Source organism: Nicotiana tomentosiformis, chromosome 11, assembly GCF_000390325.3.
Source record: "Nicotiana tomentosiformis chromosome 11, ASM39032v3, whole genome shotgun sequence".
Taxonomy (NCBI): domain Eukaryota; kingdom Viridiplantae; phylum Streptophyta; class Magnoliopsida; order Solanales; family Solanaceae; genus Nicotiana; species Nicotiana tomentosiformis.
Genome location: NC_090822.1, coordinates 45,529,782 through 45,551,125, shown reverse-complemented (window position 1 = coordinate 45,551,125; position 21,344 = coordinate 45,529,782). Strand labels below are relative to the sequence as shown.

At 39.0% G+C, this 21,344-nt stretch overlaps 1 protein-coding gene across 4 annotated transcripts in view; it reads right to left on the bottom strand.

The window, feature by feature from the left end:
• LOC104091850 (protein tesmin/TSO1-like CXC 5) overlaps window positions 1–21,135 on the bottom strand; it is a 30,958-nt gene extending 9,823 nt beyond the window's left edge. The window contains exons 1-6 of one of the 4 annotated variants that reach the window (XM_070187889.1): window positions 20,416–21,135; window positions 19,469–19,579; window positions 11,837–12,014; window positions 4,982–5,338; window positions 4,586–4,689; window positions 4,417–4,511 (exon numbers count right to left, since the gene is read on the bottom strand). In XM_070187889.1, coding sequence (XP_070043990.1) covers window positions 4,417–4,511; window positions 4,586–4,689; window positions 4,982–5,338; window positions 11,837–12,014; window positions 19,469–19,579; window positions 20,416–20,771 — 1,201 coding nt within the window. In that variant the 5' untranslated portion in view covers window positions 20,772–21,135. Of the gene's footprint in view, window positions 1–4,416; window positions 4,512–4,585; window positions 4,690–4,981; window positions 5,339–11,836; window positions 12,015–19,164; window positions 19,242–19,468; window positions 19,580–20,415 lie in introns of those variants that run through there. The other 3 variants (XM_070187890.1, XM_009597297.4, XM_033655070.2) reach the window with 3 other exon arrangements.
• Window positions 21,136–21,344: the final 209 nt, after the last annotated feature.

The window sequence follows — 21,344 nt, the reverse complement described above, 5'->3', positions numbered from 1 at the left end:
CTTCTAGTGTTTGCAAATGAAGCACTATTGGCTCCAGGAACTACTTTTTTTAGAAACATTTCGGAATGTAATAGCTTAAATCTAGCAGTAGACTATTCTCTCTTTGTATGCAGCAACAACGCTCCCCAAACTCATATATATATATATATATATATATATATATATATATAGGGTCTTGCTAACATACTACATGAAGGTAGTATGTTAGCAAGATACCCATTTTCTCTTTACCTAAAATATCTCTAGTAGCCTATTGGAACACATTAATATAGGAGGCTTTTTGGTCTTTTCACGAATAACACTGAACCCAACACATCTCATACCCATTTTCCCGTCCCTCTCGTTGAGATTTGTCCTCTCTCTTCTCCTACTCTTTTTCCCATTTTCTCTATTCCCAGATTCATCTTCAATATCAAGTAAAGGATACCATGGCCATAATCTCTAATATATAATTAAAAATGTCTTTCAATTTTGATACCCCGATCTATTAGATTAAACTTATTTCTTGTCTTGCATTTTGTTTTAGATATTCCAAGGCAGTCTTGGGAAGAAGAGATACACTACAACATTAATGGAGTTACACATATAATCAACTCTTTTGCTTTGAGGAGTATATCATGTGTGTTTTGGAACTTGTCCACTGGCGAGATTATCAAGCTCCTTTTTCTTACTGAAAAAATTATGTTTTTTTTCTTACTGAAAGTGGGTTTAGTTTTTATTTTTAGTTTCAGCAGAGCTTCTTGTGGAGGAGTTAAAGATTATATATTGTGTGCATAGTTTTATTTACCAAGAAATTTATGCTCTTGAGTTGAAATAATATTGGTTTAATGGTTGGAAGAATATCAGTTTAAAGACACAATTTACAATCCATCAAGAAGGAATTGAAGCTAAGAAAATGGGTTGAAATCTGCAAAGGGAGAGCTTGCAGACAAAGAAAACTAAAGTTGGATCCTTTTACTTGGAGAAACACGAGTGTAAAAGGGAAGAACAAAATTGGATAACCGAAAAGACAAAAGAACCCCTTTAACTCAGTTGTTGCTAGTATGTTATTAAGGATATTTTAGGTAAAGAGGAAATGGGTATCTTGCTAACATACTACCTTCATGTAGTATGTTAGCAAGACCCATATATATATATATATATATATATATATATATAAGTGTTCTAACTTGTTAGAACATAGTATTCAATAATAAGACTCTTACATTAGTTCTGTTTGACAGACTTAAATAATATCAATGAATTTGTTATGTTTGGCAGACTTGAACAATATCGACGAATTTGTTTCTTTTTTCTACTTTCACACCTTACAAATTTTTAATAGTATTGATGGATTGATTTGGTATTAAACTCTTGGCAGAATACATCAACAGCCCCACAAACTTACCAAAAATTTTCATTTAGACACCTTATCCAAGGGCCTGACCCATTGAAAATCTGATCTAACTAGGGAGGAATTAGATAAAGGACTCATCCGTATGCCATTTATATCTACAAAAGAGCAGTTGGCCGGTGTTTTAACAAAAGGACTGCCAAACAATGTATTTCAAGACCTGATAAGCAAGCTAGGAATGGAAGATATTCATTCACCAGCTTGAGCGGGAATGTTGAATGATAGAGGATTTCCTGAAGATGTTCTCCATATCAAGATCTGATCCTCTAAGATTTTAGGGATAATTGTTGTAATCTAGAATATCAGATTTCTTATAATTTTTGTGTATTTTACATGATTCTATATAATCCCAGATTTTATCGGATTTAGGTAATTGTGCTTCTCAAACCTTTTTGTATATAAAGCCATGTACATGACATTGAAAGATATGAATGAGATTATTCAAGTGTCTTACTCTTTCCACAATTAATACTAGTAGTGACTGGCATCAACTTCTCAAATTCCTCCATGACTGCATGTACATGTTCCAAATAAGTAGATATATTTAATTTATTCTTATTTAAGTTAGTCAAAGGAGAAATCACATCACAAAAATGAAATGTCATTAGTTATAATGAAAAAAAATTGGATATTGGACCTAACTCAACCCGAAAAGCTAACTCATGAAATGAGAATCGCCGAAGACCATATAAGAAGCCTAATACTTAATCCCACAACCGATGTGGGAAACTCAACCCCCCCCCCCCCCGCGCCTAGGACTATACATCTGGAGTGTGGACAATATAACATGTGGACCTAATATCAGGTAAACTAAGAATTGGGATGGATCTGGCTCTGATACCATGATAAGATATGAACTTTTGGCCAACTCAACCTCAAAAGTTAACTCATGTGGTGAGGATTGCCCAAAACCTAGCCTAATATTTAATCCTACAGCCAATGTGGGAAACTCAACATATAAAAGTGGGCTTTTCCATATTTGGAATGGAGAAAACAAAGCCTACAACTTTGAATCAATAGATCGCTATAAGTGACTACATAATTGAGCATCAACATTCTCTCATAATGCTCGAGTCTTCTCATCAATCTCGGTGACCCTTTTAGTGAAGTGATCTTAGACACCTCTGACTCTTGCACCGTAACTCAACAAAGGAAGCCCAAGTTAAATAGTTTAAAGTCCCAATTAACGGTTCTGAAGTAATCATAAGACTTGAATTTCCGAATCCTATGTTGTTGGAACCAAAGGATCCAAACACATCAAACTTGAAAGACATGGTTGAATTGAGAGTTCTAATCAAACAAATTAGTAACTAGGAGGAAATCGATAACAATTCTTCCAGAGAAGTCATTGGGAAGTGGCTGGAATACAGTAGGTAGCCTGAAGATGGTCAAAAAATCACTAGAAAATTCTGAAGGTCAAGAAGAGGCCTCTGGCAAAGATGGATCTCAAAAACCAGTGGTCAGAATTGGCTATAAACTAGATGGGTCAGGTCGGGATGGAATCTCAACAACCAGTGGTCGGAATTGGCTAGAAACTAGATGGTTCAGGTCGGGATGGAATCTCAACAACCAGTGGTCGGAATTGCATAGAAACTAGATGGGTCAGGTCGGGATGACCAAGTGACCCCAAGGAACAATGACTATGATGGAGATGGTTGGAAAGTGCTTTACGTGCTTGGCGCATGGTCTTAACATGGCGCCAGAGATCTTACTCTTGCTAGTGTGTGGCAACATATGAGCAGTCAGCTAGTTTATAGGCTTTGGCCACCAGAAGGTCCCTAACCCCGTGACAGTGTTGGTTTTCGCACAACACTCACGAAATAGATAGTTGACGCAAACAGCCGTGAAAGTCACCGGAAAAAATGTGCATTGACTAGCTTTTCCTTTTCCAGACATGTCGCTGGTGACTCCATAGTGAGAAATTTCTCACCAGGCTATCATACCACGTGGGAAATAAAGACACAGGAGAAAAGATTATGGAGATGTATGAAAACAACTGTCTTATGTTGAGCCCTTTATCCACACTTTACGTAGTAGATAATCATGTTTTCCCAATGTTGCGACACTAACATTAAGCATAACTATACACACTTTAACTATGTACATTAACTATCTAACAAGTATATAAGGTAGATCTCCCTAATCTCTAGATCACTTTCAGCAACATGTCTACGGTACCCCCGAACTTAAGTCTCCCTCCTTTAGTCTGCTCTTGTGCCCATTCTTCCTGTCTTTTCCATTCTCTTTTTTTTTAATTTTTGTCCTTCCATTCATTTTTTTAAAATTTTTGTCCTCTTCCTACTTGGTTCTGTTCAGAAGAAAATAGATGGGAAAGAAAATGAACCAGGACAGGGAAAAAATAGAGAGAAGAAGTCTTTGACATGATGGAAACTACTCTAGTACCCTGTCCGAAGGCCATATTAAGGTGATCCCTACGCATCCTAAATCCCCACACAAGAAAAGAAGAAAAGTAGCGAAAAAAAAAACAGAAATAAAACCAGCAGCTTCTTTTAATCCTCAGTAATGGATAAAAAGCATTAAACACGTAAATGAATCTCAAATAGCTGTCCATGCCACACATATGACCCATTTAGCTAAGGTTTCCATAGTTCTAAAGTTTGATATTTTCAGTTTGGGTGAATGTTTTTACTTGATCTCAATTTAGTTCAGAGGCAGAAAAGTATTATCTAAGCTAAACATTATCACCCCATTTAAGCTATTACCTAGTATTAGATTCAGAGAAAAATTAAAGGTACTGCTTCTGCTACTTAGATCATAGATCCCAGGTATTAAGAAGGAAAAAGGCATAATTAAAGTAATAAACAAATATAGACAGAAGAAACTTCAGTGATGATTCAAGAAAAGACTTAAAAACAATTGTAAGTACAACCCATGGCAAAATCATCAAAACGATCTTAAACTAAACAAGCTAGAAAGTCAATACAATGAAAGATATACTTAAAGTATTGGTGATACAAGTAGATGTGAATGAAGCCATGTTCTTAATAAACATCAAAGTATACCTGCAAGCATCCTGCCCGCTTCCCATGCATAGTCAACTAAAACAGAGCAAAGCTCCTTGATATCATGTGGGTGGATTAGGTCTGCTAACAGGGACCTACAACAATGAGGCAACAATTAGTCTGCTGAAGGAGCAGTGGGTGTTAATTTCTCAAGGGTAGTTAGCAGTACCGGTAGGTAAACTTTGAAGGACCTAATGCTGCAGCATTACCAACGCGAGGACCAGGAATAGAAGACAGCGGAGATGGTGGAACTGAAGCTTTGATTTGGCTTTCCTGTATGGTATGATTTGAGTTCACTAATCAACTATTATCACAAAATATTAAGCCAGAGCTACAGCAAGTTGTTTCTCCTGCTTATTAGATAGCATAGAAACACTGATAAATAATCACAAAATCAAGTAAAACAATTTCTTGTTGTTCATTACAAATTCCATGTCTTATAATGAAACCTATGACCTTTAATTCTACTATATTATTATCAGAACAGACCCCATGCCAGAATATGCAGATGACATGCACAATTGAGAAACACGTCAAGTTGAATTGGATAACAGTTATTGTTTACCTGTTGAAGTTGACCGAGCCTATGAACAGGGTCTTTAATCATTGACCCAAAGAACAGCTCCTGAGCCTTTCTTTTCTTGTTCACTGGAGGAGATCCATAACCAGAGGATCCAATGGCACCAGTTATAGCAGCATTTGCTGCTTGCTGGAGATATGCCATGTTGTTGGCATGATCTCCATGGAAAAGAGCCTGCCTCTCTTGGCTTCCTTCAAAATTTTTGCAGTCCATGCATTTACAATTTTCAGAGCAAAGAATGTTGGCTTGGAAGCACTCACAGTACTTCTTAAGGCAGCCTGATTTCTTGCAGTGGCAGCCTTTATTATGCTTTGGCAGTACTAAGCCATCCCCAGCTTCCTCCTGCATAGATTGAAGATCAGCTCTAAGCTGTCATAGAGGACAGAGACATGCAAGTTTTTTCAGTACAGCAACAAATTACAGTTGCTGTTTGTAATCCATTACAAGCAAACGCATCAAGATCCGTCTCTTCAGAAACTTCTTGCATGCAATAATTCTAGATAATCCACAAAATTATAGAAAAGAAAAGAAAAATCACTTAGGTCATCTTGGAAATCAACATTATCACAAAAATGAAAAGCTAAAAAATTAGGACTAATAACACAAAGCAAGAAGCATAAAGTGAAACGAGAAGAACAATACTGCCGTAATGCCTGAAACTAGGAGAAAACTCTAGTCATCAAAAATAAATATTATTACTTTGATGACTCAAATTCATTTGCTTCTGTTAGACAAATACCCATTGCACGTGCAATTAACCAAGTTCACTTTGATTCTTAGATTGACGAGTTTGGAGACTGATATTTGACTTAATTTCACAAAGTTTAGAGAATAACAGGAGGCCTTATCTAACTACGATTGAAATACAAGGAAAAACAATTTTCTTTGTTCATTCCGCTTTTTATCCTTGACCAAGGTGCCAACAAAAAAGTACTCCCTCCGTTTCAATTTAAATGATGTAGTTTGACTTCCCAAAAAGTTAAAGAAAAAAAAAAGAAGAATTTTGAAATATGTGGTCCTAAAAGCTTAAGGGACAAAAGTTTTGTGGGGCCATGATATTTGTGTGGCTATAAAAGCTTCTCATTAAGAGTAAAGTGTTTAAAATGAAAAGTTTAAACTTAAATTATTTCTAAATATAAAAATATGTCATTTTTTTTAGAACGGACTAATAAGGAAAGTATGTCATTTAAATTGAAACAGAAGGAGTAACATTTTTCACATGGTGGGCGTTGAGGGATACAATACTGAAAGGATAATGGAGATGAAATGGATCTTTGGGCGCATTGCAAGATCACAAATCAGCTTCGAAGTCTTGCATTATCGTTATTTAATATTTCTTGGGTCCTACTAAAGTCTGTGGGAAAAGCAGTTATGAGCTCGAATGTTAAGAAGATTGGCAAAGAGAGAAGGGAATTTGGAGAACCACACCATCATGCACTTTTTGGATTATCTGGAACAAAAGAAACAGGATAATTTTCCAAATCATGAAAAGGATGTAAAGAGTTTAAGAAAATAGTTTTATTTCAGTGAGGAAGCACGGGAGAAAATATGTTATTGATATTGGATGTTCAATACAATACAAGAGGTCCTTATTTATAGCTATACTATACAAGGACATACTACTCCTATTCCAATGTGGGACAAGACTACACTATATACATAGTTGTAAACTAACACTCCCCCTCAAGCCGGTGCATACAAATCATATGTACCGAGCTTGTTACATATATAACCAATACGAGGACTAGTGAGAGACTTGGTAAAAATATCTGCAAGTTGATCATTCGACCTCACAAACTTTGTAGCAATCTCTCCTGAAAGTATCTTTTCTCTGACGAAGTGACAATCAATCTCAATGTGTTTAGTTCTCTCATGTGGAACACCGGATTTGATGCAATATGAAGGGCAGCTTGATTATCGCACACAAGTTCCATCCGACGGATTTCACCAAATTTCAACTCCTTGAGCAATTGTTTGGTCCAGACTAGCTCACATGTTGCCATAGCCATTGCTCGATATTTTGCTTCTGCACTAGATCGAGCGACTACATTCTGTTTCTTGCTCTTCCAGGACACCAAATTGCCTCCTACTAAAACACAATATCCAGACATAGAACGTCTATCAGAAGGTGATCCTGCCCAATCAGCATCTGAGTATCCAACGATCTGCTCATGACCTAGATCCTCAAATAATAATCCTTTGCCTGGAACCGATTTTATATACCGAATAATGCGGACAACTGCATCCCAATGACTATCACAGGGAGAATTCATAAACTGACTTACAACACTCACAAGATAAGAAATATCGGGTCTAGTCACTGTGAGATAATTTAATTTTCCAATCAGCTGCTTATAGCTTGCAGGATCGCTAAACGGCTCCCCCTGTCCTGGCATAAGTTTAGAATTCGGATCCATCGGAGTGTCAACAGGTCTGCAACCTATCATCCATGTCTTCTCAAGAATGTCTAAAGCATATTTTCTTTGAGAAATAACAATACCTGAGCTAAACTGGGCAACCTCAATACGTAGAAAGTACTTCAATCTGCCTAAATCCTTAGTTTGGAAGTGCTGGAAAAGATGCTGCTTCAGATTGGTAATACCATCCTGATCATTGCCAGTAATAACAATATCATCAACATAGACTACCAGATAAATACAGAGACTTGAAGCAGAGTGCCGACAAAGCACAGAGTGATCAGTTTCACTACGAGTCATGCCAAACTCCTGGATAACCGTGCTGAACTTACCAAACCAGGCTCGAGGAGACTGCTTTAGACCATAAAGTAACCGACGCAAGCGACATACAAGGCCACGAGACTCCCTCTGAGCAACAAAACCAGGTGGTTGCTCCATATAAACCTCATCCTCAAGATCACCTTGAAGAAAGGCATTCTTAATGTCCAGCTGATAGAGGGGCCAATGACGAACCGCAGCCATGGATAGAAAAAGGCGAACTGAAGCCACTTTAGCCACGGGAGAGAAGGTATCACTGTAATTGAGCCCAAATATCTGAGTATATCCTTTGGCAACAAGACGGGCCTTAAGTCGATCAATCTGGCCATCGGGACCAACTTTGACTGCATAAACCCAACGACATCCAACAGTAGATTTACCTGAGGGAAGAGGAACAAGCTCCCAAGTACCACTTGTATGTAAAGCAGACATCTCGTCACTCATAGCATGTCGCCATCCTGGATGAGACAACGCTTCACCTGTAGACTTAGGGATCGAAACCGAGGACAAAAAAGATATAAAAGCATAATGGGGAGATGACAGACGATGATAACTCAAACCGACATAATGAGGATTAGGGTTAAGTGTGGTTCGTATACCTTTCCGAAGTGCAATCGGTGTACTAGGAGCAGGGTCCGCAGCAAGAGCAGGTGCAGGACGAGAACCAGTTGGGCCTGATGTAGGGCGCGAACGACGATGATAAGTCAAGAGTGTGGCTGGGGAACTAGGAGGAACAACACTAGACTCCTCAACGGTTGGTATAGATGAAACCTTTGTGGTCGAAGGTGGATGAGGAGCTATAGTAAACTCCTCAAAGGTCGGTATAGGTAAGACCTCAGATATATCATGGTGGTCAGCAGAAGTAAAGAAAGGTTTAGACTCAAAAAATGTGACGTCAGCTGACATAAGGTACCTACGAAACAACAATATCCCTTCTTAACACGAGAATAACCAAGGAAGACACTTGAGAGCACGAGGAGCTAACTTATCTTTCCCAGGGGCTAAGTTATGAACAAAACACATGCTCCCAAAAACACGGGGTGGAAGAGAGTATAAGGGTGACTGGGGAAACAATACTGAATGCGGAATCTGATCTTTGATGGGAGATGAAGGCATCCGATTAATCAAATAACAAGTTGTGAGAACTGCATCGCCCCAAAAATGCAACGGAACACGAGATTCAGTTAGAAGTGTGCGAGCAGTCTCAATAAGGTGCCTATTCTTTCTCTCAGCAACCCCATTTTGCTGAGGGGTATAAGGACAAGATGTCTGATGAATAATTCCTTGAGAAGTCGTAAACTGCTGAAATTGAGAAGATAAATATTCTAAGGCATTATCACTGGGAAAAATGCGAATAGAAACACCAAATTGGTTTTTGATTTCAGCACAGAAACTCTGGAATATAGAAAATAACTCAGAATGATCTTTCATTAAGAAAAGCCAAGTACATCTTGAATAATCATCAATGAAACTAACAAAATAACGAAATCCCAAGGTTGAACTGACTCTACTAGGACCCCATATATCAAAACGAACTAAGGAGAAGGCAGACTCTGCATGACTCTCAACACTACGCGAAAAGGAGGCTCGGGTATGTTTCCCAAGCTAACACGACTCACAATCTAATGTGGACAAACTAGATAAATTAGGTACCATCTTCTGAAGTTTGGATAAACTCGGATGTCCTAAACGTCCGTGGATTAGATCTGGAGGATCTGTAACTAGACATGTTGTGGAAGGACTGAGTGAGTTAAGGTAGTAAAGGCCTTCTGATTCACGTCTTGTACCAATTGGTTGTCCCGTACTGCAGTCCTGCATAATAAAATAATCGTCAATAAAATATATACCACAATGGAGGGCACGAGTCAAACGAATAACAGATGCAAGACTAAAAGGACAACCAGGGACATAAAGAACGGAATCTAGGGTGATAGAAGACAAGGGATTAGCTTGTCCAACTCCTTTTGCCTTAGTTTGACATCCATCGGCTAAAGTAACAGTGGGAAGAGATTGTGAATATACAATATTTGACAAAAGTGATATATTACCAGAGATGTGATCAGAAGCGCCTGAGTCCATGACCCATGGGCCAAGAGTGCGAGACTGGGAAACACAAGCAAAAGAATTACCAGTAACAGAAGTATCAGTCTGAGCAACTGAGGCTACTTGTGGAGATGTCTGCTTACTTGTTCGATACTGAAGGAGCTCATTATATTCTTCTTTAGATAAAGAAAATCCCTGGTTACCTGGAGTCTCGGTCTGAGCAACGTAAGCATTTTTGGGTGGACGACCATATAAGGAATAACACATTTCACGAGTGTGTCCAAGTTTGTGACAATAAGAACACTTGGGTCTAGATCTTCCAAAACGACCTCCTCCTCGTCTATGCTCCATAGTTTGAGATGCCCGAACATCCACTGTCTGGGATGCAAGAACAGAGGAATCAAGTATCTGTGATGAGATCACTGGGTGACTTGGTGCTGCAGCAAGGCGGAGTAATCGAGAGAATAATTCATCAATTGTCGGAACAGTCGGACTAGCCAAAATCTGGTCGCGTACTGAATCAAGATCATTAGGAATTCCAGCGAGGGTAAGAACGAGAAACATCTTCTGTCGCTGCTCTTGTTGTTTTTCAACACTAGCAGAAACTGGCATCAACTTCTCAAATTCCTTCATGACTGCATGTACTTAACCCAAGTAAATAGACATATCTAATTCGTGCTTCTTTAAGTTTGTCATCCGCGATATCACATCATAGAAGCGAGATATGTCATTAGTGTATAAGGTGCGTGCCTTTGCCCAAACCAAATATCATGTCTGGAATGGACGAAACAAGGGCATCAACTTGGAATCAATAGATCGCCACAAGATGCTACATAACTGAGCATCGATTTTTGTCCAAAGTGCTATTTCCTTTTCATCTCCTTCGCTAGACTGTTTGATTAGATGATCTTGAACACCTTGGCCTCTACACCACAACTCGACAGATGAAGCCCAAGCTAAGTAGTTTGAACCTCCCATTAAAGGTTCCGAGGTAATAATAACATTAGATCTTCCAGAACTCATGTTTCTAGACCCAAAATCATCAAATCCCAAAGACATTGTTACAAATTATTACCAAATAAGAGAAAGAATCAACTGTAATCCATTGAAACAGAGTAAGGAAACACATAAACAGAATAATGAAATATTGTAGCAGCCGAAATCTTACTGTAGCTGTCGGAATAGTACTGTAGTAGCCGGAAAAAACTCAAAGTGGTCGGAATGAAATGAAAACAGTAGGGGTAGGATCGGAATTACCAGGCAACCCAACTGTTCTGAAGGAAATTTTTCAAAAAATGGCCGGAAGTGGTCGTATGCGTCGGCGCGTGAGCTTCTGGTGGCGCGTGGAGGCGCGTGAGGAGGCTGCTGCCGGAGATTTTCACTGGGGTTTGGTCGCCGGACAGTGACTACTCTTGTGGTAGTGTTGGATTTTGCACAACACTGACAGAGATAAAGCAGACGCAAACAGCCTTGAAAAAGTCGCCAGAAAAAGACTTCCGGTGACTGATTTCTCTTCCCGGAGTCGCTGGAATTTATGCGTTGCGATAAATCTCTCACAATTGCTCTGATACCATGTGAGAAAGCACGGGAGAAAATATGTTATTGATATTGGATGTTCAATACAATACAAGAGGTCCTTATTTATAGTTATATTATACAAGGACATACTACTCCTATTCCAATGTGGGACAAGACTACACTATATACATAGCTGTAAACTAACAATTTCATTTACTCTTTTGGTGTAAAGAAAACATTTCTGCATGTATAGATGACCAGGATAGCTTGATAGATATTTCTGGTTAAACCAGTTACATAACTTTCATATAGTATTGCACCATTTCAGTTTGTTACTAAGACCAGAACTTTATTTACCCAACCCACCACACCCCAAAAAAATAAAATTGAAACAGTTCCACAGACAAGAAACTATACATCAACCAGAACCATATACCAAAGATACTTTCAGACCTCATACAGAATTAAAATAAGGATAATTTCATCAGTGCTTCAGATTTTAATGATGCATCATCCATGAATTTGCTTAAATTTAAAAGAATACCCTATTTTCTCGAACTCCATGTGGACTGCTGGCAATTTTAGGCCTGAATGCATGCGGATTACGCTCTAAAGTAGCTTCAACTGCCTCTCGCCTAGCAGGCTCATTTTCGACATTATTATGACAATTGGCACAGTTGCACCCATCACAGTATATGCCAGAGGCAAAGCATTCACAATACCTGACCCAAAATTTAACAAATAATATATAGAAGCAATCAAAGATAATCACAATGCATATGTAATGGTAGCTAGGATTTCAATTCATGCAAACATTTTCAGCAAAAGATCTTGACAACGGTTGAGCAGCTGAAGGGAAAAAGAAGGAAAAACTGTGCTGCCAAAAGCAAAGAACGAAAACAGATAATTACCTAACAAAAGTAGTAGTCATCCTGAAGACACTTAACCATCCCTAAAGAAGAAAAAACCTGCATATCCCCTAATATCATCGTGTAAAACTGGGATCTCAAAAAGGAAAAGGCTAAGAAGCAATGGCAAACAGGAATATATTGAGACCTCTGTGAGAAAGCACGGGAGAAAAATATATTTTACTGATGTACTCTATTAAGTGTTTACAATAGCCCTATTTATAACTATATACAATACATATTCTGCTCCTATTCTATGTAGGACTAGGGTTATTTACATAACTATCTAACACTCCCCCTCAAACCGGTTTATATAAATCATATGTACCGAGATATGTAACTAATACGAGGACCATGGAGGGACTTGGTGAAAATATCTACAAGCTGATCATTCGACTTCACAAACTTTGTAGCAATATCTCCTCAGAGTATCTTTTCTCTGACGAAGTGACAGTCAATCTCAATGTGTTTAGTTCTCTCATGGAACACCGGATTTGATGCAATATGAAGGGCACCTTGATTATCACACACAAGTTCCATTTTGCTTATTTCACCAAATTTCAACTCCTTGAGCAAATGTAGCTCACACGTTGCCACAGACATTGCTCGATATTTTGCTTCTGCATTAGACCAAGCAACCACATTATGTTTCTTGCTCTTCCAATACACTAAATTACCCCCTACTAAAACACAATATCAAGAAGTAGAACGTCTATTAGAAGGTGATCCTACCCAGTCAGCATCTGAGTATCCAACAATTTGCTCATGGCCTCGATCTTCAAACAATAACTATATGTCTGGAGCTGATTTTATATATCGAAGAATGCGGACAACTGCATCCCAATGAGTATCATAGGAAGAATCCATAAACTGACTCACCACACTCACAGGAAAGGAAATGCCAGGTCTAGTCACTGTGAGGTAATTTAATTTACAAAACAGCCGCCTATATCTTGCAGGATCGCTAAGCGACTCCCCTTGTCCTGGCAGAAGTTTAGAATTCGGATCCATATGAGTGTCGACAGGTCTACAACCTGCCATTCCTGTCTCCTCAAGAATGTCTAAGGCATACTTCCGCTGTGAGATCACAATACTTGAGCTAGACTGAACGACCTCAATACCCAGAAAATACTTTAATCTGCCCAGTTCCTTAGTCTGAAAGTGCTGAAAGAGATGTTGATTCAACTTAGTAATACCATCCTGATCATTGCCGGTAATAGCAATATCATCAACATAAACCACCAGATAAATACAGAGATTTGAAGCGGAATACCGATAAAACACAGAGTGATCAGCTTCACTACGAGTCATGCCAAACTCCTGAATAACTGTGTTGAACTTACCAAACCAGGCTCGAGTAGACTGCTTTAGACCATAGAGGGACCGGCGCAACCGACATGCAAGGCCACTAGACTTCCCCTGAGCAACAAAACCAGGTGGTTAGTCCATATAAACCTCATCCTCAAGGTCACCATGAAGAAAAACATTCTTAATGTCCAACTGATAGAGGGGCCAATGGCGAACAGCAGCCATGGATAGAAAAAGGCGGACTGATGCTATTTTAGCCACGGGAGAGAAAGTATCACTGTAATCGAGCCCAAATATTTGAGTATACCCTTTCGCAACAAGACGAGCCTTAAGTCGATCAACCTGGCCATCTAGACCAACTTTGATTGCATACACCCAACGACCACCAACAGTAGATTTACCCGAAGTAAGAGAAACAAGCTCCCAAGTACCACTCGTATGTAAAACAGACATCTCGTCAACCATAGTCTGTTGCCATCCTGGATGAGACAGTACTTCACCTGTAGACTTAGGGATGAAAACGGAGGACAAAGATGATACAAATGCATAATGGGGTGATGATAGACGATGGTAACTTAAACCGACCTAATGAGGATTAGGATTAAGTGTGGACTGTATACCTTTCCGTAGTGCAATCGGTGACTAAGAGGAGACAGGTCTGCAGTATTAGCAGCGTCAGGTGCAAGAAGTGAATCAGCTGGGCCTGATGCTGGGCGCGGACGACGATGATAAGTCATGAGTGGTGGAGCTGTAGAAGGTTGAACTAAACTAGGTGGTGGAACTGGAGCTATAGGTAGTGGAGCTGGAGCTGGAACTGGAACTGTAGGTGGTGGAGATGGAGTTGTAGAGGAAGATGAATGGGAGATAATGACTGAATCTCCAAAAGATGGAACTGGTAGCACTTCAGAAATATCCAAGTGATTACCTGGACCTGTGAAGTATGATTGGGTTTCAAAGAAAGTAACATCAGCAGACATGAGGTACCATTGGAGGTCAGGTGAATAGCATCAATATCCCTTTTGCGTTCTCGAGTAACCTACAAATACGCACTTAAGAGCACGAGGAGCTAACTTATCTTTTCCTGGAGTAAGGTTATGAACAAAACGTGCTCCCAAAGACACGGGGTGGAAGAGAGAAAAAAGGTGAGTTGGGAAACAAAACAGAGAATGGAACTTGATTCTGGATAGCTGAGGATGGCATACGATTAATAAGATGGCAAGATGTAAACACTGCATCCCCCAAAAAACGCAACGGAACATGAGATTGTATGAGTAGGGTACGAGCAGTTTCAATAAGATGTCTATTCTTTCTTTCAGCTACCCCATTTTGTTGGGATATGTACAGACAAGATGTTTGATGAATAATCCCATGAGAGTTCATAAACTGCTGAAATGGGAAAGACAGATACTCTAGGGCATTATCACTACGTATATGCGGATAGAAACCCCAAATTGATTTTGAATTTTGCGTGGAATGTTTGGAAAATAGAAAACAACTCAGATCGATTTTTCATCAAAAATATCCTAGTGCACCTGGAATAATCATCAACGAAACTGACAAAGTAGCGAAATCCCAAGGTAGAACTGACCCGGCTAGGACCCCAAACATCTGAATGGACTAAAGTGAAAGGTGACTCTGCTCGATTATCAGGACGCCGAGGGAAATGAGAGCGAGTATGCTTACCGAGCTGACATGACTCACACTTTAAAGTGGACAAGTGAGATAAACCAGGTACCATTTTCTGAAGTTTTGACAAACTAGGATGACCTAACCGTTTATGTAATAAATCTAGTAAATCAGCAACAGGACAAGTTGTTGAAGGAAGACAAGATGTGAGTCCGTGTGGTTTTGCAAATAAGGTAATAAAGTCCATTTGATTCACGCTCGGTACCAATGATCCGCCCCGTACTGCGTTCCTGTATAAAAACAAGGTCATCAAGAAATAAAACAGAGCATTTAAGTGATTTGGCTAAGCGACTAACGGCTATGAGATTAAAAGGACTACCAGGGACATAAAGAACTAAATCTAAAGATAAGCAAGGAAGTGGACTTGCTTGACAGATTCCAGTTGCCACAGTTTGAGACTCGTTGGCCATTGTGACTGTTGGAAGAGATTGAGAACATGAAGTAGTTGTGAAAAGAGATTTGTTACCAGAAATATGATCAGATGCACTTGAATCAATGACCCAAAACTCGGATGTTGAAGATTGGGAGACACAAATCACACTACTACCTGTTTGAAGAACGGAAGCTATCTCTGAATATGTCTTTCTACTAAAGGAACTCAATATAATCCGGTAGAGAAACCATCCAACTATTCATATTATTGGATCCCATTTTGCTACAACCAATTTCTCAAATTCTTAACTAAAAGTTGTATGGTTTGGATTGAAGAGAGGTCAAGCACCACTATAGCTCCCAGAAATTGTGGCTTGCTAGAAAAAGGAACTAGCCGCCGAAACAGTCACCGGAAACTTCAAATAGATCACCGGGAAAAAAAAGGTCGTCGAAATTAGGTGTAAACAGGCTGGGTAGGGTCGGAATTGCCTTGTGAACAATCTGTCATGAAGAATCTCGGCCAAAAACGGCCGGAGAAGCACGTACGCGCCGGCGCGTGGGACAGGCACGCCGGGCGGAGTCACAGATCTGACCAGCGCGTGGAGGCGCGTGAGCTGTCTGTTGCCGGAGAATCTGAGTGGGGTTTGGTCGCTGGAGTTTTCTGAGTCTAATGGTGGTGTTGGTTTGTGCACAACACTCACCAAACGTGAGATGACGCAAATCAGTCACTTAGGTCACCGGAAAATTGCACGGTGACTAAGTTCTTTCTTCCCGAATGTCGTTGGAATGACGCACAACGATCTTTCCTCACTGATGCTCTAATACCATGTGAGAAAGCGGAGAAAAATATATTTTATTGATGTACTCTATAAAGTGTTTACAATAACCATATTTATAACTATATACAATACATATTCTACACTTATTCTATGTGGGACTAGGGTTATTTACATAACTATCTAACAACCTCTATTTATCAGAATCAGCAACAGGTAGCTTCTGTTTTATGCCTGCTGAATGATTTGATTGCGACAACGGACAGGTGGAGAAGGATTATACAAAACCACTGAAAAGATACAACTTGTGATGTTTATGTCCTTCAATGGTGAAAGAAAATAATGTTTGGATACCGTCAATGTAGTCATAGGAGCTCATTTCGCTAATCCAAGGGTAGGCTTGTAAGAGTTAATACACAGCAGAACTCCTCATGAAACTTCAAATAAGATGAACTAGATCAATTTTCAATCCAAGTCCTTCCAACATGGAGGACCAGAATAAGTGAACATGAATAATCCATTCAAAATAACAATTTAAATATGGAATATCACTTCAAAGAACACTATCAATTACACGGAATTGATTATCAAATTCCATGTGATGGATTTGTATTCATTTGTTACAAGAGAATGCTAATCCATGTCAATTTAAAAGCGTGAGTAACTACGCAATTATTGATCCCAAAGCAAGCAATTCCTTATCTATAAACCCCGCCACCATGCACATGCACACATAGATAAATACAAAGACTATAAAATCAGTCCTTACTATGATGGAGAAGAAAATAATGTGCAGAGACTGCTGCAAATGCAAATCTACTGCGCTTGAGCATTTCACCAAATTAGCTATACAAGACATCTAATCAAATTGGTCGAGAGTTGATTGGTAGGATTGATTATATCTCACAATCAATCACCCTCCAGCACCATATCTCACGATCATTCATCCTTCAGCAAAATTACCAAAGAAATCTTCAATCAAAATTTTCTAGAATTTCTTAAAATGTAGTAAATTATTAAGTTCTTGGTTGAAAATAATCAGACCAGATAGAGAATGCAAGTAGCACACATAGAGGACAAATTAGAGAAGGTTACATAAAAGTCATAGATTCCAATGGACTGGTTTACAGGTATGACCTTATGATGGTTAAAGGTGCTAAAAAGGGACAAGATAGACCTAAAATCAAATGGAAGGAAGTTTTCTCAGAGACATACAACCTTTCGGAATCATGCAGGCTTAGCTAAGGACAAAATATAATGGAAGCAAGGTATTCAGACTAGCAATATCATCAAGTTGGCATTAAGGTTTAGTTCTTATTGTACACTTACATTATGTTGGTCATTTTTCGGCCATTTCTTTTCCCGGAAAAAATCAATTTCCGGCCATTTCTTTTCCAACTGTTTTCTTCTCCAGAAGTTTGGTCATTTTCTTTCTTTATTCTTGTTCTTCTTCACGTTGGAGCTTTCACTGAAAAACTTTTGACAGATCCAAATATGATTTTCTTCTTGTTTAGATTCACGAAACTTCGCCGGAAAAAATGAAGTTTACCCGAAAATTTTTTGAGATGTAAATCTGATTTTTCTTCAGATTCAAGTTACAAAGTTTGATATCATCCCAGGTTTGCAAATGCAAAGAAACGAACATGGACTATCCAGTAAATGGAACCCTTTCTATTTTGAAATTACTATTGCTTCTTCATGCTTCTCTGTATAAATTTGAAACAGGCGGCTTTTCTTCATTTTATAGGGTGAGAATAGCAAATAAAGAAGAAAAAAGAGGAGCAAAACATTGTGAAAGAAAAGAGAGGAAGGCAGTGACCTGGTGTGCGAAGAAAAGAGATGACTGAGTGCGAAAGAATAGGAGAAGAAAAAAAGAGAAAAAAAAAATTAAAAGGAAAAATTATTCTCTCACGCTCTGAAAAATTATGCAATACACGCACTATGCCTCATCACCAAGTTGTGTCTAAATGACACATTTGAGATGTGGTTGGAGTGTTCAGATGGAACAGCCTTAACATCACAGAAAAGAAAAAGATATGTCTACAAACAGCCTCATTTCTCCTCTTTATTTTCCGATTCTCAATCCCCTTCTTGTTAGGAATTGTGCAATTTATGACTCAACAAAGGAAATCGTTGTGTTATCCATCTTATAAAAACATAGTTGTATTTGTCAATATGATAAATCCACTTCAAAGGACAGAAATTCATCAACATGCAGGGAAAATAGTATAATACTTTTTGCACAAAATTTTAAACTAAAGTGAACCCCTGTTCTCCTTCTATATACTTCCACTCATGCCTCAATTTAGTGGAACCGTTTTTTCAACTCATAGTGCCTCCTTTGGCCTTTAGCCTCCAAATAAATATCCCTTTAAAAGGAAAAGCAATATTTTAATGTCAAAGGTTTCAATAGAAAAATATAAATTGCACTCAGGTCCAAGATAAACCTAGTAAGCCAAGCAACACTAAATCATTAGACCAATTGGAAGAATCTCTCTCAATGATCATGTTTTCTAAGGAAAGAACTTCTACCTAGATTCCTATTGCTTCTGTTGTTGGATTACCTGCAGGCTGCACAACAGGTTTTTTCTTCTATAAATGATGAGTACATTTCTTTCTTTGCCTTCTCTAAAATATTGAACAAAAGGTATTTAATTAATATATAGCTTTTCCTTCTTCCATTCATTGCTTTCCTACTTGGAGCTTTTCCTTCTTTTTATTGCTCTACTTGGAGCTTTTCCTTCTTTCATTAGTTTCCTACTTGGAGCTTGCCTCTTCAGAGGTGGTTAGCAAAACGTAACAATACACAAGAAAAAGTCTACCTTGTTTCTGATAGAGAAGTCATAGTTGCAATGGAAACAGCAAAAATACTCCCACCACAGGCTAAAGACAATTGATGCTGAAAAGTTAGAGGGGTTTTATGCTGTCACTATCTCAAGTTAACTGCATGCGATATGAGAAAGGGACAAAAAGAAGATATCCCAAAGCCTATCAGGTCCAGTTTAAATCATTACTAAGTAATGGCCTTCCTAATCTGGGAGCTAGTTCAATGTACCTTCATTTATTAGCCATAAATATTGGTAGGAGATTCTACATATATTGTGCATGAAAGGAGGAAGTACTTACAACTTCAAACATCGAGAGTGTTTGCAGTTACACTGCTTTGGCTTTTTAGGTGTACCATCTTTTGCTTCATTGGCACTTTGCCTTGACCTGGCTTTTGGTGATTCGGGTTTCCTGGAAAGAGAAAGTATATTAGGATATACAGATCTCACAAGTGTTTCTAGAGAACACTACATGCCTCCCCCCCCCCCCCCTGCTAGACATGGGAGGTGAAAGAAGTGGATAGCCTCGAATATGAATAACAAATAACACCATCCATAGTATCCTAATAGATTAGCATAAGTTGTCAAAGATCATATGTGAGAAAGAAGAGAAAGAAGAGAGAACACAGCTTTTATTTAATTAATTAATGTCTCAATACGCCCCCTCACGTGTTGACCTAATTCTTTTTCTTTTTTCATGAGCCAAGCAATTGAAAATTCTTAATGGTTGGGTGGTGAGAATTGAAATCGGGACCTTGCCTGCTATGATACCATGTGAGAATACAGAAAGAAGGGAGAACACAACTCTTATTTAATAGTTCCTTCGAGGACATCCCACAGTTCCCCTGGCTTGCAAGAAATGAGCTTTTCTGTTTCTGAAGTCATAGAATGCCTAGCCAGTCAACAAAACTATAGAAGCAGCCAAACTCTAATAAAATCCTAGTCAAATATATAATACAAGAAACAAAGCTCAGAAACATGTCTAGGTATTAGCGCCAAATAATCTGCCATAGTTCCATCAAAGTTGGAGATGGAAAGCCATCTGTTTGGTGAAGGGAATGTCAAAATCTGTTAATACGAGCTCAAAAAGGCTGCTCGGGTGGACTTCAAACAATTGCATTAGAATTTGTGAAAACATTCAATTCAAGCACCTACCTTCAATAACGAATTTAGCTCAATAGAACGATATTTATTATTTCCCCCAAAAATAAAACTGGAAATTTCTCGCGAATTGCAGGCTAAACTTACACGGGTCGTATTGAAGGATGAGGAGGCAGCACCCGAGTTTGTTGCATCGGCATCAACAGTATATGGTGTTGCTGCGATTGCGGCAGTGCCTGTGTCTGTGTCTGTAATTGTGGCCTTGTCATCTGTGTTGACTTCATCGACACTGATAACTGACCAGACTTCATTACCTGCTGTTGAGTCTGCTTAGCTTGTTCCGGCAAAGCCACCGCCGCAGCTCCCCCGAATCCCGTGAAATCCAGCTGCCTCGCTAGCTTCTTCGCCGGATAATCCGTTACCACGTGAGCACTAGCCTCCGTAGCTGCCGGCTCCGATTGAGCTTTCTTTGGAGGGAAATCCCCTCCCTCACTTTCCTCCATTCAAAAACAAATAGTACAAAAAGATCCTCGAAAATTCACTGATTCTCCTACGAAATTCTCACGTAAATTCCTCGAAATTCACGGGATTGAAAATCTTAAAAATTCAAAATCCGAGAGTAAGAAGCTATGTCATTCACAGAGTGACATTCAGTCATTCACAGAAAAGAGAAGAATCGCCCCAATATCGGCTGGAATTTTCAAACTTAATCCACAAAATCCCGATTCACAGATACATACGCATGCGTGTAAATCCTCTGTACGTATAGACGGACGGAGAAAAGAGGGGATCTTTTCAAAGAAGAAGAGAGCCTTTTGTCTCTCGCTTCCTCCCTCTCTAGCTTTTGAAATTCAATTCGTAGTTACGGTAAGATCGTCACATCAACCTCATCCTACGGTTAATATCGCGAGAATTAATCTCACGGCCCAAATTCATAAAAGCATCGAAGGTTTTCTTTTCCACCGTTAGATGACTGGCTGCTTAATACACTAGGATGCTTGGAATATAAAACTCGTCAAATCATTTACCGCCACGTGGCTTATGATACCTAAGCTTCTTTTTGTTTTGGGTTAAAA